The sequence below is a fragment of the Labeo rohita genome, chromosome 7 (assembly GCF_022985175.1).
Source record: "Labeo rohita strain BAU-BD-2019 chromosome 7, IGBB_LRoh.1.0, whole genome shotgun sequence".
Taxonomy (NCBI): Eukaryota; Metazoa; Chordata; class Actinopteri; order Cypriniformes; family Cyprinidae; genus Labeo; species Labeo rohita.
Window position 1 is genome coordinate 36,006,917 of NC_066875.1, and position 23,546 is coordinate 36,030,462.

Consider the following 23,546-nt stretch of genomic DNA (forward strand, 5'->3'; position numbering starts at 1 on the left):
AACAGCTGAAAAGACGAGAAGTATGCCTTTTAGGACTGCGGCAGTACTGTAGCCCTCATGGGATATGAAACTCCCGATGGAGAGCAGATATTGTCCATGGATGGCTTTACAAACCTCCGTGTCGTCTGGAAGGATTTTTATTTGTACGAGTCTGAAGTGATGCGCTGAACAAGGTCAGTAGACGGGAGACTTTCGGTGTTGGCTTTGCGCCATGTTTTACACTACTGCTAGGTTAGAAATTGATGCATTTTTGAAGTGTAACTCGCAGTGTTCAACACTTGTGTTGACTTTCTGTGTCCCATTATCGTTACTTTTTACTGTTTTGTTAATTACTCATTGTAGTTTGGCCATTCCACCGAATTGGTGCCATATTAACACTTAAAAATAATCTGTTCTAAACCATACATTGCACGTATTTCAACACGCATCAGGTAGAATATACATATTAATGTATTTTAACAATGCAAGATGGCATTATTAATATTCAATATGAAGTTCTTACATAACCAAAACATGACATCATCGTTCCAACACATTCTTTTTATTTTTATTTACCTTAATTTTTTTTTTTTTTTTTGAATGGATGTCAATAAAGGAGAGGCTTCACTGCTCTGAATAAACTGGGGGAAAGGCTTAACAAATAATGAATCCAAAGCTTATTGACTAATTTTCAACATTAAACAGTTTTAGACTCATCGTTGATCTGTTTTTGAAGTTTACACCAAAGCAAATTTCAGGTTAGCAGTCTCAGACTGGAAGATTGTGGAGATTATAGCCTCATTGAGGTTAGGGTTAGTAGTGGGGTGGGGCAAAGTGCCTTTCAAGGGAAGTCTCTTTTTGCAATACCTCCAGGCAGGTATTTTAAGCATTCAGATATAAGCCCTGTTCACTTGAACAGGGAAACTGTAAAACTTTTAAAACTGTTTGACCTACATGCCTTTAAATAACATTAGTAACAAAATCTGACATGAACTGTCCCATAAATGTTGTTGGACTGAGATGCAGAACATCCTGCAACTTGGCAGTTTCTAGTAGGGGAAAATGTGAGTTAACAAATTATTGTCTGCTTGAATTAAAGGCATATGGATTTTTTGAAATTACCAAAGAAAGGTCCATGGACATGGTTCCGGAAATTGAGTTTCCTTACATTTATATGTACCTGATTTCAACTCTGACGAAATGCATAAAGCAAAGCCTGTATGTGCAGAGAAAATTATTTCTTAAATGATTTTACATTTTAAAACAAAAATTAAATAAAGATGTGTGCTTTCAATTTTCAGTTTTAATTATTTTGAATCATTTTCTTTTGTATAAAACTTAGACTAGTAATTTCTAAACACTGTCTTTTTTTTTTTTTTTTTTTTTTTACCCCTTCCTCGCAGCTAATCTCTGAAAATGTGATTATCACAGGAGCAGAGCAGAATTTACAGGATGGCGAGCACCGAGCAATCTGCACAGGAATTCCTAGGAAATGGACGAAATCTGCTAATTGGATCTCGTTTAAACTGTGATCCTGTAATTAAAGCCCTAAATGAGTGTGAATTCTTAGAAAGCCATGAGCTTAATTCAATTGAATCTGCAGAAAATAGTCAGGATAAGATAAAAATCATACTTGACATAGTTATTTCTAAAGGAGAAGAATCATGCTATAAGTTTTTGAAAATTCTTGACAAAAAAAGATTTGAAGTATTTCCAAGACCTGGTTTGGTGTCTCCAGATTTACATCACTGGATTAGTTGCTTCTCCTTCCAGGATGAACCACAATCTCAGACAGCAAACAAAACAGGTGGGTAACAAACACAGGATTTCTGTATTTTCTTCTTCTTATTGTGTCAAGATAAGTGTATGTTTATTCGTATCTTTAGTTTTATTAATACATTTATTTAATCAAAGGCATATAGTTAAAGGAGAAGTCCACATCAAAAACAAAAATTTACAGATAATCATCCAAGATGTTCATGCCTTAAAAACGTAAAGAAATTATGTTTTTGAGGAAAACATTTCAGGATTTTTCTCCATATAATGGACTGCTATGGTGCCCCGATTTTGAACTTCCAAAATGCAGTTTAAATGCAGCTGTAAAGATCCAAGCCGAGGAAGAAGGGTGTTATCTAGTGAAATGATTGGTTATTTTTATATAAAAAAAAATACAATTTAAATACTTTTTAATCTCAAACGCTCGTCTTGTCTTGCTCTCCCTGAACTCTGTGTATTATGGTTCAAGACAGTTAGGGTATGTTGAAAAACTCCAATCGTATTTTCTCCCTCAACTTCAAAAATCATTTCAAAATCATCCTACATCACTGCAGAAGTACCAACCCAGTCTGTGCAAAGTGAACATGCAAAGAAGGTCAAACACCCTTAACAAAAAAGGTAAAACAGCGATATAAGACTATTTTGACATTTAGGGAGAACATGAGATGGGAATTTTTCGACATACCATAACTGTCATGAACTGGAAAAAAACAGTTCAGGCAGAGCAAGACAAGACAAGCGTTTGAGAAAACAGTTCAGGCAGAGCAAGACAAGACAAGCATAATAACCGTGCATAATAATAAATAAGGTGTCAAACACCTTTGTCGATCAATGAAGTCTCAGAATTTAAGGAATATGGAAACAGACAATGCTAAACAAACACCATGTTTTTTTCTAAATGTCATTTGTTGACAAGTAAGTTGAGTCTATTTTGATTGACCTTTTGAAGCATTCATTTCAATACAATACACATTTTATCAGAGAATTGTGCACTAGTTTTCACTGCACTGTTGTAGATCTATGAAGGATTTTTTTTTTTAAATATATTTTCCAGATTCAGATCCTTGTACCATATACCAGGGCCTTTTGAGATGGAAAGCAAGACAAATACTGGATGATAAATGGAACCAAAGCATGAATTTCTTAAAAAATGCGCGAAAAAGAAAACCCTTCATGTACATACCCCTCGTTATGGACACAGATTGTAGTACAATTGCAAAGCTTAAGAAGACCAAGGGATCCAAGAAATCTCGTTCAAAGAAACTCAAGACCTACATTCCAACAGACAAGAAAATGTTGTCTCCCAAAGACTTACTAATGAATGATGAGAAAAGCATCCTGCTTGTCGGAAAACCTGGAGTGGGCAAGACAACAGTTGCACTGGAGATACTTCGACTCTGGACTGAAGAGAAAAACATTCCAGTGAGTTACATGTTTTATTTTGATGAGCCTCTAATGAGAGTCTTCTCTCAGTGTCCATATCCTCAAACCTTGAAGGATCTTCTTTTTCAAAAGTACACATCCCCAGATGAAGCATCTGATCAAGTCCTGGAAAATATTGAGAGCAATTCAGAGAATGTTGTTATAATTTTTGATGGTATCATGGATGTGGTTGGAAACTCTGTGATTAAACAGGTTATGGAGAAAGAATTTCTAAAAGATGCAAAGGTCTTGACCACTTGCAGACCAGAAGCTGAGGATACAGGTTACCTGTCAGACTGGCGGTCTTATCGAGTGGAGGTTCAGGGCTTTAATCATAAGTCCATCTATGAATACTTTAAGTGGATGCTGGGAACAACAGATGACACTGGTGCTTTGGAAAACCCGGAATTGTTTAGTTTATGCTCTGTGCCATTGTATGCTTTCATAGTAGCTGCCTGCATTTCAGTAAGTCCTACTGAACCCAGGAATAAGCCATTTACAGTTACTGAGATGTATGTCCGAATTTTTCGCTTTTGCATGAAACAACACGGACACCAAGATGTGGAGCACATGGATAAGTACATTAAAGACCACAAGTGGGACGTCATAAACTTAGCTTTAGCCTCCTATCAAGCAATGCAAGCAAGGACAGTGAACCTAACAGTTTTGGATCATGAAGATAAGCCTGTGCAAAATGCTTTCTTAACAAAGCAATTCTGTAACCCGTCCACAACCACCTGCAAAGTGTATGCATTCCTGCATAATACAATGCAAGAGTTTTGGGCAGCTCTCTATCTAGTTTTATATCCTGACAAGATCTCCTGTGTACTGGATCAATGCCAAAATGAGGAAGATGGAAAATACCTTAAATATATCATGTCATTTTTGTCTGGCCTTCTCTCCGACAATGTAGTTGAGCTCATAAAGTGTTTGGTCCCAGTAGAACAGATAGAAGCCACACGTGTTAAGCACTTTCAACAGATTATAGATACTTTCCTTTACACAAAAGAACAGAATCAAGAAGGCAATTGGGAGCAGTCTGTGGAAGCTGACGACATCCTATTTGTGAGTCGATGCCTTTATGAGTATCAGTCTCCTGAGGCATGCCGACTCTTCCTGGAAAAGGTCCAGTATGAGCTTAATTTAGAGGACCAAACACTTGATCCTTACCAGTGCTGTATAATATCCTATGTGGTCAATCAAGCTGTGCATAGGAATATTGATCTGGATCTCACAGATTGTAGCATTACTGACACCGGCTTGAAACTACTTCTAAGCTCATTGAAAAATCTGAAATTTCTCAGGTACAAGAAGATTAGTTATGGCTGTTGAAACAAATAGGTACTCTCTTTCAGGAGTATGTAGCAATTACAAAAATTATATGATGTTTACCAATTTTTTTTCTTCACGTTTTTTTACTCCTAGGGCAACAAGCATGTTGAAATCTCAAATGTGGAGGGTGGCTCTTGAAGCAAGCCAGTTTTCAGATTTTGATAGCTTGCTTAGCTTATTCAGCTTTGAAATGCATCTCTCTCTACTTAAAACACTAGACCAAAAAGTGTTTCAAAGGATAGGAGAAGTCCTTAAAAATAAGAGATCAGAGATGAGTGTTCATCTTTTTCTGCATGTAAATGAAGACGTCATAACCAGACCTTTGCAGAATGCAATTTTTGAGAACTTACCCAATATTGCAACCATTAGGTACAATCAGTTACATTTATTTATTTATTTATTTATTTATTCATTAATTCATTCATTTTTTATTTATTTTTAACTTCACATTCACATATTAATTCACATATATTCAGTTTTTTCTCTTTTGTTTGTAGGATTTTCCCCCATCAATTTAAAGTAGCTATAGAAACAGAGCTCTTTCTTCAAGGAGCTATTTATGAAATGGAGACAGGTCAACGATGTGTTAGGAAACTGCTGTCTGTTTGCAGCAACAATCAAAGAGAAAACTTTGATGAACTGTGTAAATTCTTGTTAAAACTGCATGAACATGCTAAGAACATAGATGTTCTTCCAGTTTTGCAACCTGTTTTCTATGCATTGCCACCTACCTGGGTTGTTCAGCCTTCAAACCCACCAGTGTCACTACTTCTCCAAACCATGGATGTTCTAAATTTAAAGAAGTCCGCTGAACTGGATCATGTCACATATGAGCTGAGTGAACTTAAAATAATTCTACAATGTATGCCCTACATTGCAGAAATTAGGTGAGGTTTTTTTTTTTTAAAATAGTGGTGATAAAACAACTGGGTATAATTCTTTTTTTTTTCTTATTTTTTTTTTTTTACATTTTTCAAAATATTACAGGTTCAGTGCTGCTCTCAGAGAGCAAAAAGACATCCACAAAATTGCCAAGATTGTTGCTGATCTCTTCATTCTTGCATCTGAAAGTGGAGGGGAAAAACTTAAAACCCTTTCTACGGCATGCAGCTACTCAACCTTTCCCTTTGCCGAAGACAGCAAAAACATACAGAGCTTGTTCTTTTTGGATCTCTTCACCCAGTTAAGGGAAAGTTCATCATGGAACACAGCGCTACCAGCATTAAAGCCCATTCTTCAGGTTGCCCCTGCTGTATGGACATTGGACCTACAAACACTAGAGAAGACTCTTGCTTTTACTGAACTACTAAAGCTTCAGGCCATCACAAAATCTGTGGAGCTCACAAGCTGGTTGTATGAAAGAGAAAATCTTAAGAGTTTCCTAAACTGTTTACCCTACATTTCACATCTTTGGTGAGTTGATTTGCTAATACAAAATTAAAAATGCATGATGCTTCATTTGGCAGTTTAAAAGAGATGGTTAATCCAAAAATGAAAATTCTGTCAGAGTTTATTCACCTGTATGACTTTATTTCTTTTGTAGAATGTTGATAACCAAATTGGAATATACTTGCATTGTATAGACAAATGACTGAGCTATTTATAAAAACTATTTTCTTTTGAAGAAAGTAAGTCATGCAGGTGTGAAACAACATGAGGGTACGTTAAAGATGACAGCATTTTCATTTTTTGCTGGACTATTTAAATGGTCATATTTTTGTATGAGACATAATTATTGAATAAATTCTTCCTTGCATTTTCTTGTTTGATTTGTGTAGTAACTTTACATGCAACTTGCAATCTCTCTATAGCTGTGATGAGCGATTTTTCCAGTCTGTGTGTGAAGTCCTTTCAGCAGACAGTGAATGGAATCCAAAACAGATTGCAGAGCTTTTAAGATCCCTTGGTTTTAGCATTTCTTTGATAGACATGCTGCCAAGTCGCCTCTGCAAAGCTGTTGGCAGTGTTTTTGAGCTGCTGGACAAAGAGGAGGACATCTCCCTCAGTCTTCTTCCACAAAAGATCTCTTCTCAAGGTTGTACCTACCTCTTTTCAAATGTGAAAAAGCTTCAAACCTTGAGGTAATCATTTTTATGATGGAAATTCATTGCACAAATTTCAGTGTTCTGACCAAGTACGCTTACTTTTTTCTATTTTTGTTTATTTTATTTTATATTACTCTTTTTTTTTTTTTTTTTTTTCTTTTTTTTTTTCCTCCAGATTAAATGAAATAGCAACTGTGAAGCTTGCAAGACTGGTCATGTCAGATAAAGAAATAAATGCTGTAACTGTGGAAGAGCTGTCTTTGGTTTTGACTAAGTCCCATCTACCAGAGAGAGCACTTTGCCAGCTATTAAGTAACCTAACTTCTCTCCTTAGCGTCTGGAGAGTCCGCAACTTGAACCTTTCTGAATTTAAAATTGAGCCTCACTGGCTCATTTGTCTGCTGTGTCATCAGGGTCCTTTGTCCATTAAGTAAGTGTGATTCCGTTGTGAAATATGTACTTTTTTTTCTAAATATTTTTATTTACTTGGAAAAAAATGTATATTAATAAGAATTCTGTGACAACAGATTTGATAAAGGCACTCTGCAACAACTGGCAGAAAATGTGTATGATGCTCAAGATGAAAATTTGACACAGTTGTTCCTGGAGAAAATTGATGGTGATTTATCACCTTGCAGTTTGTCCTGGGAAGTTTTATTTGATCTAATTCAGGGCACCAGAATCCAAGTGACACTGGACCTTGCAGAGGGCAGATTTAATATCCTGAAAGTTCCGAGCCTTCTTGCTGTACTGGACAAAGTCTGCTTTAAAAGGCAAGGTCTTTATTTGTGTATAGTTTAACATATGAATTCATATCCACAGTTTATGGTGTTGTTAGCATCAGATGTTCTAAAATAATTCTTTCCTAATAATGCAGGATAAGCCCACGGTTTGTCAGGGCTGCACTAAAAGAGATATATCAAAACCGTGCAGGTCATCAGATTGTGAAATTAGTCAAATCTTCAGCTAACCTGATTAACCTCTGCATGAGAGAGTTGGATTCAACCGACTGCAAAGCCCTCTGTTTTGCCTTGCACTATAGTGATGGTGTTAAGCTCAACCTGGTGAACTCTGCCATAACAAACAGTGAGACTGACAGCATTGTCAAACTTCTGCACAGAGTTTCTGAACTGAGGTAATGTGCTCAAATAAGTTTTGTTCAGCTTACATTTAAAATGTTTTGCATAATTTTTGCATTGCTCAGTAAACTTATTGTCTTACACTACTGTTGTACTTTTGGACTAGGGTTGATAGAAAGCTGTTGTTGAGTTTTCTTCATGCCTTTAAGAACATGGAAAAACAAGGATATCCGGTGTCTTCCCTCTTGATTGCACTGAACCACAAACTGGACTTCTCCTGCAATTCTTCCCTCGGCAGTGGTCGATTTGGTCAAGAGAATGGGGATCTTTTAATCATGAGTCGTATGGATTTTACAGCCATTTCTTCCGCCATTAAAACATCAACCTGTTACACAGAATTAATTTTATACAACTGCCAAGCAGATGATTCTGCACTTGAGATTCTGTTTCCTGTTCTGCACAAAGTGCATCTTCAGTGAGTCTTCATACATTTTTACAAAAATTAAGATAATTATTTTTGTTGTTATATATTCAGATGATTAAATGATTAGTTTGCAAAAACTTGTCTTACAGCTTAGACAAAAGTCTTCTTTGTCAGCTTTTAACCTTGATTTCCAATGCCCCCATGGCTATGTCTTTGCAATGGGCATCATCACTTTCCAAAGCTCTTGGAAAAGAGCTGGACCTCAGTGACACTTCTCTTAACTATCGTACATGTGAGTCTCTGCAGTTAGTCTTGGATGAAAAAGAGGATCTTATACATCTTAATCTCAGCTATTGTCAGATCACAGATGCATGCTTGGATCTTTTGCTCCCTCACCTTCACAAAATTATGGTTTTAGAGTGAGTATTCATGGACTTATCAGATATTAAATTAAAGACTAGGCTGTTTTGTAAAAGCTGCTGTCCATGTCTTTATTTAAACTATATGATTTTTGATTTCTTAACTCCTAACATCTTGTTTTTTTTTCAGCCTTACTGGAAATGACATAACTGACAAAGGTGTGCTGAGATTCCACCAAGCCTTAGAGGAAAACAGTTTCACAAAGACCATATGGTGATTATAGTGTTAAATTTCATATTGGGTGCAGCTATCACAATATGCTCTGGTAAAAAACATATAATAGGTTAATTTCAATTGTCCTTATCACAGGTGTACAACCTAAATATTTTGGATGTCACACTTATTTAAACACATTAACACAGTGTGTTTGTTTAATCAGAATTTTGGTTTGTTCTGATATGTTAAACAGAATTCAATTCTTGATCATCTTTATTCAATAGCCTTTGTGACAACCAAATAACAGAAATGGGCCTCCTGGTGGAAGATGCACGTTTTGAAACCCAAAAGGCTGATAAAAGAAGATGCATCCAACCATCACACAATCATCACATCACAAAAGATTTGAGATCAAAAAGCGAGATCAGTACTTTTGTTAAGGTACTGGTACTAAGAGTTTGTTACTTTTGTGTTGTGTTTGTGAGAGTGTTCAGATATTTTAAACAGCATTCTGAAAAGGTTGTACGTCATATGCAGTTTGACCAGCACAGAGAGATTTAATAGATCAGTTATGAGCTAGCAAAAGCCTAAATTATTAGTAGGGTAAAGATAAAGGAATTATGTTTTTGTTTTATGAAAAGTGGATATAAATAAAATGCCATTTGCAAACATAAGGGTAATGTGGTAGGAAGGGGACCTAAATCTTTTTTAAAGTTGGGAGATAAAGTGTGCCCATGCTGGGTTAGCTGTCAGCAATGTATGCCAAGTAGTTTAGGGATTGTGGATCTTTGCACTGTAAAAAATAAAAAACACAATTTGTTGAGTCAGCTTAAAATAATTTGTTACCCTGCTGCCTTAAAATTTTAAGTTCAGTCAACTAAAATAAGTTTAGTCAACTTAAGATGTTAAGTTGTACTAAGTAACAACTTAGATATTTGTGTTTGCTGAACTTAACAGATGGGTAAGTAACCCAGCTGCCTTAAAATGTTAAGCTGATTCAACTCAAATATCTAAGTTGTCACTTAGTATAATTTAACATTTCAAGTTAAATAAACTTTTTTGAGTTGACTGAACTTAAAATTTTAAGGCAGCCAGGTTACAAATTATTTTAAGTTGACTCAACAAATTGTTTTTTACAGTGTGTGTCACCTTAAGTTAAGATGCAGGGTGAAGAGAGTGAAAATTTCCAACTGATAAATAGGGTAATTAGAATACAAGCGAGAAAAGCACAGATCTATTTCACTTTAAAGATTAGCATGTAATGCCAAAAGCAGATGGGTTTCAAGACAATCATGCACAGCCAGATGAGCAAAACTGTGCTTTTTTTGTTACTATTTCTCAGTTCTTTCTATCAGTAATCAATGACCCATCAAAAAGGTGTATTATTTCATAATCTTGTTAGTCATTTAAAACATTTTAACCATCTTATATTGTAGACAGAAGATCCCACAAAGACGTTTGAGCCTGAAGTAGCAGTAAATAAAGGCAAGATATCCTATAGGTCAGTAAATTTGTTTTTATCTTTCCAGTATGGCTTCTATTTATAATAAATATGACCTGAATAGTTTCTCAAATGATTTTTTTTTATTGTCTTGCAGGTTTCAATGGAAAACAGAAGGCCTTTTCATGTGCAGCGCAACGAGGCTAGTGTTTGGATTGAAAGGAAGTGGATGTGTAGAGTACAGTGTAGTTCACTGGGACATGCATCTCCTCATCAACACTCGCTATGAGCCTGCTGGACCTCTGTTTGATATCAAAGCCCCTTTAGGAGAAATTTATGAACTTCACCTTCCACACTGTGAGACACACGGTAAATGATAATGCATGTTAATGAATGGATGTCCTATGTGTAATGTTACTAGTAGACTACATGTTATGAATATTTCAATTATTTTATAGAGCAGTGGTTTTCAAACCTGTCGAATGATGCACAGAGTTTAACTAAAAATGTAAAGCACACACAAGAATTAAAGGAGAACTCCACTTCCAGAACAACAATTTACAAATAATTTACTCACCCCCTTGTCATCCAAGATGTTCATGTCTTTCTGTCTTCAGTCATAAGAAATTATGGTTTTTGAGGAAAGCATTTCAGGATTTTTCTCCATATAATGGACTTCATTGGTGCCCCGATTTTAAACTTCCGAAATGTAGTTTAAATGCAGCTTCAAATGACTCTAAACGATCCCATCCGAGGAAGAAGGGTCTTCTCTAGCAAAACAATGTCATTTTTTGGGAAAAATAAAAATGTGTATACTTTTTAAGCACAAAAGCTTGTGTAGCACAGGCTCTGGGATGCACGTCCACAACGCTACAAATTAGTGATGGGTCATTCTTGAATGATTTGTTCATTTTGAGCAAATCCTTAATGTGACTCAGGAAGGACGAGTCGTCTCAGGGAGTGATTAGTTCAGTTGCACATGCGCAACATCCTATTAGGTTCTGTACTGGAATTAGTTCACCTGTTTCGAGTCTTCAGGTTTTTCGAGTCGTTCGTTTATCTTATGAGGCTGTCACTTGATGAACGAACAACTCGAACCGGAAGACTTGAGAGATGAACTAATCAATTATTTTCCGGCTCACACTGCATTGGTTAAGCTTATGGTGCTGTCACATGATGAATGAATGACTCAAACCCAAAAACTTGTCAGAAAAGAGGTGAGGTGAGCTAATCATAGACTAAAGACCCAGGTAAACAATGAATTAATCTTTTCTGTTTCTAAGCAGTAGATGTGTTAGGGAAGTAACACGTAACATTTTAATTATAATTTACTAAAAGTAACGAAATGATTAAAAAAGATTTGTTCATTTTGCTGAACGAGACTCAAAGGTCTGAGTCGGTAAAATGAGCCAAACTTCCCATCACTACTACGATCACGTCTAAGTTCATTGTCTGTGTACTCCGACTCAAAAAGGTAGAGTATGGCGAAAAACTCCATCTTTTTTTTTTTTTTTTTTTTTCTCCTACAACTTCAGAATTGTGCGACATCGTAGCTTTTTGTTTGTAAACAGCGTTTGACTTGCTTGCACTTTCTTAGTCTTTGTGCATTTGCTTTGTAAGCACTGGGTCTGTAGTTCCGCGCATCGTGAACGTGCATCCCAGAACCTGTGCTACACGAGCTTTTGTGCTTAAAAAGTATACAAATTTTTATTTTCTGAAAAAAATGATTGATTGTTTTGCTAGATAAGACCCTTCTTTGTTGTCTGGGATAGAGGCTGACATTTTTTCGGGAATCCCGCGGGATGGGAAACAAAATCACTAATAATCACAGGATTGGGACGGAACAGGAAAAAATGTCAGCGGGAGTGGGCGGGACCGGGAATCGTAACGCTATGAAACCCAACTTTACAGACAAATATACCTTTTATATATATATTGTAATTTTGAACTTAATTCTAGTTGACCCGTCTCTTTATTCTCTCCTTCTGTATGCTTTGGTGTGGCTGGTTAAGCAAGTGAGTTCATGACGGACAGGGGCCAGTTGCATAAAAGGTTTAGACTAGTCTTAAAAGTTAGTCATCTAATTTCTTTCTATAAGACTGGTCAAAATTTGTAAAATTCGGTTACACAAAAACTTAGATGAGTCTAAGTTGAATCCAAAATACATGATTGATTACCCCTTAGTTAACTGCTAGTTGGTCAAAATAGTTCTTAAGACACTGTCTTAACATAGAGGCTAAGTTTATGCAACTGGCCCCAGATCGTTAACGACTGGTAATACAGCAGGACATCCAAATGCTCACCTATCATTCATCGACCATATTGCTTTTCATCTGAAAGATGTATGTAGTAGCAAGTTTACATAGCCGCTCAATCTAATGTTAACCTAGAAAAATGTGCGCTTTTGAAGTGTCTGTGTGAGTGTGGAAGCCGAATAGTAGCGCGGTACTGCATGACAGAGGCGCCGGTGCGCTCACTTGCTCTTAAAATACCGTCATTTTCGGGTCATACAGATAAGAGTGATAGGCATCTTTCGAATTTGTAAAGACTCAACGTTTATTTGTGTGCACTCAGAAAAACAAGGAAACGTTGCGCTTTTGTAAACAAATTAAAGCAAAAAGGACGAGCTTTCTGCCGTCTGTCTCTGTGAACTTGAGCGCGTCACTTCGAAACTCCGTGTATACTTGCTTTAGAGACATGAAGAATGTATCTATAGAGTGAAATGTCTACTTTCAAATGGACCAATTAAAATAGGAAACGTGTGTCTGCATGAATGATTTACGTGAAATTTAATGTGTGTGCAATGCACACTGTGCATTTGTTTAAGATGGCTTTCAGTTCAATAATAATAATAATAATAATAAACAAAATTTTGCATTTTTATTCAACTAATGTAAAAAAAAAAAAGTTACGGGCATACTGTGATCTGTACTGTATTCTTTACTGTAACTGGCAGATTCTAGCCAAAAAAAAAAAAAAACACATAATACGGGAGTGGGAGGGAATGGGAGTCATTCTTCCGGGATTGGGACGGGACGGGATTTTTTCCCAGTTTTTTCGTGGGATTGGGATGGGATGGGATTTTTTTTTGTGGGAGTGGGACGGGAGAGATTTGAAAATCCACTCCCGTGTCACCCTCTAGTCTGGGATTGTTTTGAAGCTGCATTTAAACTGCATTTTGGAAGTTCAAAATCTGGGCACCAATGAAGTCCATTATATGGAGAAAAATCCTGAAATGCTTACCTCAAAAGAAGGAAAGTAGAATTCCCCCGAAGTCAGAAAGACATGAACCTCTTGGATGACAAGGGGTGAGTAAATTATTTGTGAATTGTTGTTCTGGAAGTGGACTTCTCCTTTAAGTAATATTGCATATTATTTTACATTTAAATGGGATGATTTTTATTGGTTATTTTCAGTATTGAATAAAATATAATTAACAGTGTGACAACTTTACACAAAGGACATATGTGCCTTACATGGCTTTGACTAGGATTTGAACACAATATTCATCTTGTTTTGCATCAAATTAGTGTTTTGATGGATTAAAATCTAGTTTTTGTCAAAGAAAAGTTTCTTGATGAGCAGAAAAAACATTAACACAGTGCAATTCCAATACCAAGTGTTTTTAAGCAACCTCATTATAAAACCTTATTGGCTTTTTGTCTCTTTTTACCCTTTATCTTCCATCCACAGTCGATGCAATTGGAAATCTTTCTGTTGTGCATATACACAACAAGGACACCCGGGAATTCCTATCTCCAAATAAAATTTCAAGAACACACATAGCTGTAAATGTCTGTAGGTTATCTAAGTATGGCATTGTGCATGAGAATGATCAAAACAACAAAATCATCAATGGCCAGGTGCTGCTGTTCCGGGAACCTGATATTTCACAGACACAGCAAAGGCTATGGGTTTTTCTATTGCCAAGTAATGTCCCACTCTCTGAGGTCTGGTAACCTTTAATTTGTACTCATTTTATTTTTGTAGAGGTCATTCTGTAGAAACATCACTCATAGTCTTGTTTGGGCAGCAGATTAAAGAACAGCAACAAGAATATCAATTCATCCAAACCAGCTCTGACTGCAAACTACAGATAAATGCAAAGTACACTCTGAACTCAAAAAAAGCCCAAAGAGTCCAACCAAAGGTAAGTGAATTCAGAGATTGTTTCTCCCAGACATTTGCTTATCCACATCTGTTTTCAGCAAAAAGTTGTTTATCACACTGTGAAGCTAAACATGACCTCAATTGGCACAGAGAATTTTACTAACATTAGAAAAAGCTTTACACCTTTTTTGTGTATTATGTTTTTTTTTTTTGTATTGTTTAGGAAAAACGATTTGAACCCTTGCACGCTGGTAATTACCATCCTACATTTGAGGTCTTCTTAGATAAGGATGTGACTGAACTGCGAATTAAAATTCAACTTAAAATAAAGGAAAGCGATACTATTAATTTCAAAAATGCATGGAGGCGTTGGATAATTCTCAAGAAAAACACAGGTAATTAGACATTTTGGTAACATTTTTGTACACTGTAAAAAGCATAAATAAATGTTTTGTTTTCTTGTATAACTGTAGATAATTACGCACAAGTGAGATCACACACAAGTGAGAACATTCAAGGTACCATAATTTTTGTTGAAGTTCATTGATCTCGACAAAATGCATCATTTTATAAAATGCCTGATAATTATTTGTCTATCTGTGTGTCTAGTAAACCTAACTAGTAAAAGCTGGATATCTGTTCTTTGTGAAATCATGGAGGATCTTAGTACTGAGCACTTCAAGAAGCTGAAGTATTTAATGAAGCACACTGCGGAAAGAGTTCCCATTCGTTCAGTGAGGCTTGAAGAAGCAAAAGAAAGGTGTGAGTTGGCGAATTTGGCTGTTGAGACATGGGGATTCGAAGAATCAGTGAAAGCCATACATGCATTCATGGAGAAGCTACCTCGCAATGATGATTTTGTGACAGACCGACTAAAGCCATATGTGAGACACGTTGACCTTGTGGGTTAGAGCGTATCACAGACTTTTCAATCCTTTTGTAGACAGACCTCAGCATAAAAGCACTTTTTATTAACATTCAACAAGAGATCAAGCCTTGAAAGACTGTTGTTTGGTTGTATTTTACCTGTAAATTCTAAGTACACCTGTATATGTGGTTTTGTAATTAATTTTGTACATTTGTATAGATGTCCACGTTCATACACTGTATTTATTTAACTGATGCTTTAATTCAGAGTATTAAATCATTTACAAATGAGAAGCATTTCATCCTAAGGAAGCAGTATCATGAGAAGTGCTTCAATTAACTGTACTGTAATTATGACAATGAGTTGTTCCTGCCTGTTATTTGTTTATATGAGAATCATATGTCCGAATATATCACAAATGATCTTCAGAAATGTGTAATATTTGTTGATGAAAGTGGAATCAACTTACAATCAGTGAACAATAAAACTTTGATGAAAGGAACGTTTAATTTTAAATCATGTAAAGATTATTTGTCTTCTAACTTCTGCTGCAGTCGCATGAGATCTACAGAAACCAGCATTGCTTGTTTGCATAAAACTGCATAAAAAAATATGTAAATATTGAAATGAACAGACTTAGAACTTAGACTTTAGAGAAACTTAAAAAAGAGCCACATTGAACATCACTGTAATTCTGTAATTGTAATTCAGCGTTTATCTGATTGTTTTTGTTCTTCTGAACTTTGTTCATCAAAGAATTCTACTTAGAATTAATAATAATAATATACATTTTTGGAGCAGCAAATCAGAATGTTAGAATGATTTCGAAGGATCACGTGACTAGAGTAATGATGTTCAGGAATAAATTACATTTTAAAATATATTCAGATAGAAAACAGTCTAACAGTCTGAAATAAAAATATTTTTATTTCAGTTGCTGTACTTTTAGTTGCTGTACTTTGGATTAAATAAATGCAGGCAACACAGACATACGTACATTAGTACAGTGTTTACACCGAGTTACACTTGTGTTCTGTATAATATATATTTTGTATTGTGTTTCTCTGCTGAAAATGTTCCTCTTTTGTAGGTTAAATAGATCACTGGGGTTAAACCGAGTTTACACAGGAAGTCACCGTTCCAATTGTCATGTTTTGTCCATATTAACCGCGAGGGGAGCAATAACTCACTTTTCTTCACAGCTGCAGGAATCTCATTACGACGCGCAATTTATCCTTGTTAACGAAGTTGGTTCACGTACGGCTTGGTCGTTTGATATTAGTAATCCAAGCTTAAAGGTTTGAAAACCTTTCATATCATATCGTTTTGTTGTTTGTTAGCACAAAGTTTGTTTTTCAGTTGATTACTGTGATTTTAATTGAGACAGGTAACGTTATATCCACGATGAGGCCTGTCAGTCAGCGCATACAAAATCAGTTGCTACACAACAAATTCGTCGTGGTAATAGGAGACTCGAGTGAGCACTTCGAAAAATTAATCTGCATTGTGATAATAATGGTCTTTGTGATTTGTAATAAGACTGTTTTTTTTTTCTCTCTCTCTCTCTCTAGTCCAGCGCTCCGTTTACAAGGACTTGGTCCTCATGTTAAGGAGAGATGCTTATTTAAGCTTATCACAGTTGAAAAGCAAGGTCAGTATCGGTATTCGTGTTTTATTAGTTGTATGTCTCTTTTTACAAATCATAAAATGTACATGTTCAATAAATTAAGTTATTTTGTTTGTAAATTAAGATTAAGATGGTGCTTTTTTGGAATATGGTAGGCCTGTCTGACTTCTAGCTGGTCCATATAGCTGTTGGTCATTAGCTTGTGTAAACTGGTAGACTATCTTGGACCAGCAACAAACCAGCTACAGTACCAGCTGGCCTATTAGGGTTGTTAGGTTGGTTTTTGGGACATTATAGTTGGTTGACCATCTGAAGACCAGATTCCATGTCCAAAAGTTCAGCTATCTATCCACCTTATTCTTCAACGCAGAAGTAAGCCTATGGGCGAGACTTCCGGTTCATTAGAGAAATGATGACAAGAGTAACCACGTGCAGTAAAAATTAAAGCTGTTTGCACTACAAACAGGTGTGCTCATAAGTAAGACAATACATTAAAATAATATGGCAAGACCCACTTATTTGCAATATCAAACAGCTATTTTGCTATTAAACAAGCTATTTTGTACAGCTGAAAATAGCTGGATGCGGATGAGACCGGAAGCTTGACACGTAAAATTTACAAATGGCTGCGCCCATTCTTAGGGGAAAAAAAAGGTGGAAATTTTTTCAAAACACTCTAATGTACCGTTTTTGATTATTTTTATTTCATATAACCAACTACACTAAAACAAATGTGTGAATAAAGGAAAACATGAAGCTGCTGTGAATATTGTTACTTCTGTAGTAACCGTGAGAAGAATAGGAACTTTCCTTCTTCCAGTATATATTAAGCAATGCCTGATGCATCCATTTTTTCCATATTTCCCAGGGTGAGTTTTCGTTCGAGGAAGATTGCCTTGTTGAAGGCGGCAGACTTGCCGAAATGAATAACGGCACCGCTTACAAGGAAGTGAGGCAGTACAGAACAGATCACCACCTGATCCGCTTTTATTTTGTCACGCGTGTTTTTTCACGCTACATGGAGAGCATTTTGGCAGATTTTGAGAGAGGCTTGAAACCAGACGTGGTTATCGTCAACTCTTGTGTATGGGATGTGTCGAGGTGGGAGTGCTCTTCTTTGCAGCTTTTTACAGCCATAAGATATTTGGAATGTCATAATTATTTTTCGATTAACATAACATATTTTACTGCAATGTACAGGTACAGCCGTGAATGGGCTGCGGAATACCGTGAGAACCTAAACAAGTTCTTCAGTAGACTAAAGGCCATGTTGCCTGCAGAAAGCCTAGTGTTGTGGAATATGACCATGCCACTGGGAAAGAAGATAGTCGGGGGATTCTTGGTCCCAGAGGTGGGTTGCAAAAAAAACGTATGGTAGAGAATGAACCTTCATAAACCGTGATGATGAAAATCAATAATCCACAACTTTTTCATCTTCCCACAAATTCAGATCCAACACATGGGTCCCACATTAAGATTTGATGTCATCGAAGCGAACTACTTTGGAGCTACTCTTGCCAATCAGTACGGCTTTGATGTGCTGGACCTGCACTTCCAGTTTCGCTTTAGCCTGCAACACCGCATGAAGGATGGTGTCCACTGGAATGCCGTCGCCCACCGACAAATCACATGCCTGCTACTGGAGCATGTAGCACAGGCATGGGGAGTGGAGCTGCCAAATCTTGGTGAGAAATGCAGGTTGAGTTGGTGTCACTGGTTAGCTGTGGCAGAAAGGTGCAAAATAAGTTTCTATGATTTTGAAAGTGTGTTGGATTTTGGTTGGGTCCTTGAATTAAAAGAATATTTTTTTTTTTTTTTTTTTTTTTTTTTTTTTGTTTTTTTTTTTTGTTTTGTTTTTTTTCTGGTGTCACTCTGTACCAACAAAACAGTTCAAATAATCACATTTTTGTTTATTAATGACTTAAGAGTACAAAGAACATTGTCACCCATTTAAATTCTTTCTTTTCTTGCAGACCAGCTTAAGGCAGATCACCCACAATTACATGAAAACCACACTTGGAAGACTGCTACTGCAAGTGCTCCAGCTCGCTATCAAGGTACACTACTGTACATTACTTTTTTTTTTTTTTTTTTTTTTTTTTTTTTTTTTTTTCCTTTTTGGAGAATGAATAGATTTTTAATAAGGTTGCATTAAATTCCTTTTGGCAGTTTATCAAACAATCATGAAACATCATTATAATTTCCTTCAAATTATTAAGCAGCACAGCTGGTAATAATAATAAATGTTTTTTGAACACCAAATTAGCATATAAAAATGATTTCTATCAAGTAACTAGTATTATAAAAAAATAATAAAAAAATCAGATTTTTCCATCACAGGAATAAATTACGGTTTAAAATATAATAAAACCGTTATTTGAAATTGTAACATTTCATACATATGTTTGTGTTCTTATTGTATTTTTGATCAAATAAATTAAGCCTTTTTTTATATCCCCAAATTTTTATGTTTTATATATATAAATAAATAGATACACTACTGTGGAAAAGTCTTGGGCCGCTAGTATTTTACCTAACCAAAAAACTTTAATCCAGTTATTTGTCAGTAGGAAATATCAGTTTACATTTCCAAACATTATTTTTGCTAGTAATTGTAATAATTCAGTGAGATTTGCACACAGAATCTGAGAGCAGCCAGTGCTTTTGTCCTAGGTACACTTGCACATAGTTTTTCAGGTAGGCTTTTTCAGTTTTTTTTTTTTTTTTTTTTTTTTTTTTCAATTTTTCAAAAAAAAAAATTTTTAATATATATAACATTTGAAAGGTATACTGTATAATGTTGGGAAAGCGTTTTATTGCAGATAAATGCTGATCTTTGGATCTTTCTATTCATCAAAGAATCCTGAAAAAAATACTCACCTGTTTTAAATATTGATAAAATGTTTCTTGAACAGCAAATCAGCATATTAGAATGATTTCTGAAGGATCATGTGACACTGAAGACTGGAGTAATGATGCTGAATTATTTTTAAATAGAAAGCAGCTGTTTTAAACAGTTAAAATATTTCATTGTATTTTGTATCAAATAAATGCAGGCTTGGTGAGCAGAAGAGAATTCTTTAAAAAACATTAAAAATGTTCAAAACTTTTTAATGTTGAATGATTGTGTGTGTGTGTGTACATGTATATGTATATATATGTATGTGTGTGTGTGTGTGTGTGTGTGTGCAATTTGTGCAACAAATTTATTTTGCCGAAATAAACAAAACATGCCTTTTAACAGGTCAGTACAGCAATGAGAGAGCCTTTAACCCACCTGCGATGCCCGCCATCCACTACAACAATGGTAACAATCAAACCACCCCTTTAGGAAATTCACTTAACCAACATAGTAATTCTCATAATGATTATTTTATAACAACTAATTGTACAAGTCAGTCATGTTTGATTATTTTGCTAATATGAAAGTGACAGTTTTTACTTTCAACTTCCAGGTCCAGCCTGGACACAAGGCCAGATGATGAGGCAATTCGATGGCTTTGGCTCACAGTTCAACAGCTATGGTGCACAGTTCTGTAATGACAGTATACCTCCACACCTAACAGCAGGATACCAGAGCTTCGAAAGGGAGCCCTTCTATAGAGGTACAGATTTCTTTAAAATGTTTCTCTAACCATCTGTATCTTAATGTATTATATTTAATGTAATATTGTACTAAAAATTTGATTATTTGTTTTTAAGGCATTAACAATTCAGCTGCTGCCCCCTACTGGCAAATGAACAACTTGGTGATGAGACCCAGAAATAGAAGGCAATATAGACCTTACACACGAGAGAGGCCGTACAGATACTAAATCGACCTTACTAACTCAGTGGCCATAATATGATGCACTGTTCCAGAACCAGTTCTTTTAAGCCTTTAATGTAAAAATACACCTATTTTTCATAGCAATTATACACCCCTGAATTACAGGCCTTGTTGTTTTGGCTGTACATGTTTATTAAGCACTGAAATATGTCCTTTGTTCCTATATTCTTATAAGTGATGCTTGTTTATAGAGCCTTTCAATGTATTATGATTCTGTTGATACAAAAACACTGCAATGTGGTATTGTAACTGATTTGCCACTGATGGGAAAAATTAAGTACCACGGGACAAAACATTTCTTTTTAATTTTGAAATAAACTTTTTTTTTTTTTTTTTTTACCAAAGTCGTAAAATTGTTAAAGTGTTTCCTGTTCATCTGATGCAAGTACATTGTGTAAAACAAAAAAAGATTATGCTATCAGTGTTCAATATTTTTGTACAAAGACTTGGACACCTTTTCAGAAGTACGAGGAGAAATCTGATAGCAAAAATAGCTGACCCCTCTCAATTCTCCCACCTCTTGAACTCCTACATCAGCTGCTGGTTCAGCTCTTCTCACTTCTCTCTCAAGCCATACAAGCCTTGCATCAGGATCCTCATCTGAAAACTGCAGGAGGCTACCTGAGGGCTTCAGCACCTGTAAGCATTGCCTCACTATCTCTCCAGCCTTTACTTGACCTTCTTTAGACCTAACTAAAGCATCCGTAGTACCTTTGTCCAATATCAAGTCCAGGCTTCTGGCCCCAAAATATCCTCTCAGCTGTGTGCAGTCCAGCTCCAGAAAGGCAAGAGCAGAGGATGGGTTACATGGCTGTACTGATGTTGAATCAGTGTGCTTCTGCATAAGTTTCACTGCAACTGGAGAGATATCAGCACAGGTGACCTTCACAGCACACGGAGAGGTTCTGTGGATACAAGGTCCTAATGCGGATGTGCCACAACCCATGTCCAGGATGTTCAATGGGCCACTGTGGGAATGAGACATGGTTTGAAGTACAGGGAGAATGAAGTCCTTGACTGAGTGAAACCCGAAGAACCACTCAAAATTTTTGAATTGGCCTTTGCTTCCATTTTCTGTGTAGAATCTGTCCCAAGTGGCTTTTTTGTCCATGTTTTCAATCAACTCATCTGTAAACAAGTTGCAAGTAGTTAGAATTTCGAACAAAAATACACAATATTTATTCCATAATTTACAATAAGTATTTTTAAAGATGTTGTAAGTGATTTTAACCACTATCTGACAAATATCTGAAATAGTTGTTCTGAGAAAACGCCTCTTTCTTTTTGACAGCCCTACTAGACACAGCATAGCGGAATTAATGCGTGGGCGTATTAGCCAATTAGAAACCTTTGAGGTGCGTCTCTCCCAATAGCGTGAAACTTGGGCGGGGACATTTGTTTGTTCGACCAATGGCAGGCAACTGTTTGGAAACCTGTTTGGAAATAGAGGCCGTTTCTCAAATGGAAGCTGCATCCTCCAGAGGTCGCATTTGCAGGTTGCATACGTCATCAGGCCTGGTTTATTTTAGTTAACTGAGCATTACATTCGCAAGTCATAAGCATACTACAACAATTTACGCTTCACTAAGAATAATGGTCAAATTTATAACTTAATATTATAAAGTAGGATCAGCCTTCTGTTTAAGAAACGACAGAGACATTTAGGCCATGCCCACAATGCTCATTGACTTTGTATTGCGGGAAGCTGCCTCCTTGTAATTTCTTTTTTTTTTTTTTAAGTTATATTTTTGGGCATTTTTGTGCTTTAATGGACAGGACAGTAGAGAGATGACAGGAAAGTACTGGGCAGAGCGAGGGGAACGGGATCGGCAAAGTTAAGGGTAGATACAACTCTGGCATGCGCACATCAATCTTTTGTCACACTGTGCAACAATAAAACTGTTTTTGTATTATAGTAAGGGCTAAGTGTAGGGTTGGGGTAGGTGTAGACGTTAAAAAAACACAATCCAATTGGTAAAATAATTCATTTCATTGTTAGTTTCCGGTCAGAGCTGTATCCCTTCTAGCCACAACCCCTAGACGGGATTCGAACTCGGGTCGCCGCGAGCACAGCTGTGCTATATATATATATATGTCGGCGCACTAACCACAAGGTAATTGGCACGGACACCTCCCTGTCACTTCTGACTTATAACAAAATCAGAACAATGTCTAAAAGCCGTTATGTGACAATGCGTATAGTAAACAAGCTAAAAAAAAAAAACTTTTACGTTTTTATAAGCTGTCGATCCAAAAATCGAGCGTTTAAGAACACAAATAGTTGTGAATGTGAGGGTATTTCACGTTGAGCCATTCAGTTGGATAATTTCACTAGCAAAACGAAGGTAAGGAAAAGAAACACTGACATAGGCCAATAAAATTTCGTTTCTCAATATACCTCCTCTCAGGTTTACATAGGGTGGTGAAATAATCCTTTCATATGGTTAAAAATAATGATTGTTTCTTGTCGCTATTGAGTTTCCCTCCAGTGGGCGTAGTTCTCCGAGTAATATGGCTCGTTGCGCTCTATTTTTGTGTCCTTAAACGCTCGTTTTTCGGGTCGCCAGCTTATAAAACAATAGTTCTGGGGTTTTAGCTTGTTTACTGTTCACCTTGTCACATAGCAACTTTTAGACATTGTTCTGTTCTTTTGTTATAAGTCAGAAATGACAATGAGCCAGCTTCCCGCAATACAAAGTCAATGGAGAGCGTTGGATTGGCCGCCCCGCCCCTGTGGGCGTGATTTTCAGATTATGTCGCGTGTCGTTCTGTCTCTGTGGTAATCAATTTAGCAATTTTGTTTGCGCATGCGGTGTTAACGCATTAGTTAAAACATGTTAGATACAAGTATTTAACAGGTTAACATGTAATAATTTAGTATATATATATACTAACTTGTCAAACTAGTATGATGCCATCTGTGTGCCTTGGTCAGCTTTTGAAGACTCCTCAGCGGCACTGCAAGTCTTGTAAATAACATTTTAAAAACCCAGCTAAGTAAAGGTATTCCGTATAAAACAAAGCACTGGTAGCATGTG

At 36.2% G+C, this 23,546-nt stretch overlaps 3 protein-coding genes across 9 annotated transcripts; 2 read left to right on the forward strand and 1 right to left on the reverse strand.

The window, feature by feature from the left end:
- Positions 1-15,547, forward strand: LOC127168819 (uncharacterized). 6 transcript variants are annotated; one of them, XM_051115903.1, is made up of 21 exons: positions 1-173; positions 1,383-1,786; positions 2,810-4,481; positions 4,603-4,878; positions 5,007-5,396; positions 5,497-5,922; positions 6,321-6,590; positions 6,730-6,984; positions 7,082-7,327; positions 7,432-7,689; positions 7,800-8,108; positions 8,207-8,476; positions 8,607-8,690; positions 8,918-9,074; positions 10,070-10,134; positions 10,232-10,443; positions 13,768-14,024; positions 14,111-14,224; positions 14,408-14,579; positions 14,658-14,702; positions 14,794-15,547. In XM_051115903.1, exons 2-21 carry the CDS (start codon positions 1,432-1,434, stop codon positions 15,093-15,095), a joined length of 6,135 nt encoding a protein of 2,044 aa, XP_050971860.1. In that variant the 5' UTR covers positions 1-173; positions 1,383-1,431; the 3' UTR covers positions 15,096-15,547. The 6 variants fall into 6 exon arrangements, 5 of the variants coding, with proteins under 5 accessions (XP_050971860.1, XP_050971862.1, XP_050971861.1 ...); XM_051115905.1 differs by having other exon boundaries at positions 2,810-3,177; XM_051115904.1 differs by having other exon boundaries at positions 1,411-1,786.
- Positions 15,548-16,203: 656 nt separating this feature from the next.
- Positions 16,204-20,647, forward strand: fam113 (family with sequence similarity 113). 2 transcript variants are annotated; one of them, XM_051115813.1, is made up of 10 exons: positions 16,204-16,350; positions 16,440-16,529; positions 16,624-16,703; positions 17,548-17,780; positions 17,880-18,030; positions 18,130-18,364; positions 18,653-18,736; positions 19,924-19,986; positions 20,135-20,284; positions 20,382-20,647. In XM_051115813.1, the coding sequence occupies exons 2-10, from the start codon at positions 16,457-16,459 to the stop codon at positions 20,492-20,494; spliced, it is 1,182 nt and encodes a 393-aa protein (XP_050971770.1). In that variant the 5' UTR covers positions 16,204-16,350; positions 16,440-16,456; the 3' UTR covers positions 20,495-20,647. The 2 variants fall into 2 exon arrangements, with proteins under 2 accessions (XP_050971770.1, XP_050971771.1); XM_051115814.1 differs by having other exon boundaries at positions 16,215-16,350; positions 16,436-16,529.
- A 26-nt stretch (positions 20,648-20,673) lies between these two features.
- Positions 20,674-23,546, reverse strand: cskmt (citrate synthase lysine methyltransferase). The gene is made up of 2 exons (XM_051115816.1): positions 23,404-23,546; positions 20,674-21,636 (listed from the first exon to the last, which is right to left on the reverse strand). The coding sequence occupies exons 1-2, from the start codon at positions 23,486-23,488 to the stop codon at positions 20,927-20,929; spliced, it is 795 nt and encodes a 264-aa protein (XP_050971773.1). The 5' UTR covers positions 23,489-23,546; the 3' UTR covers positions 20,674-20,926.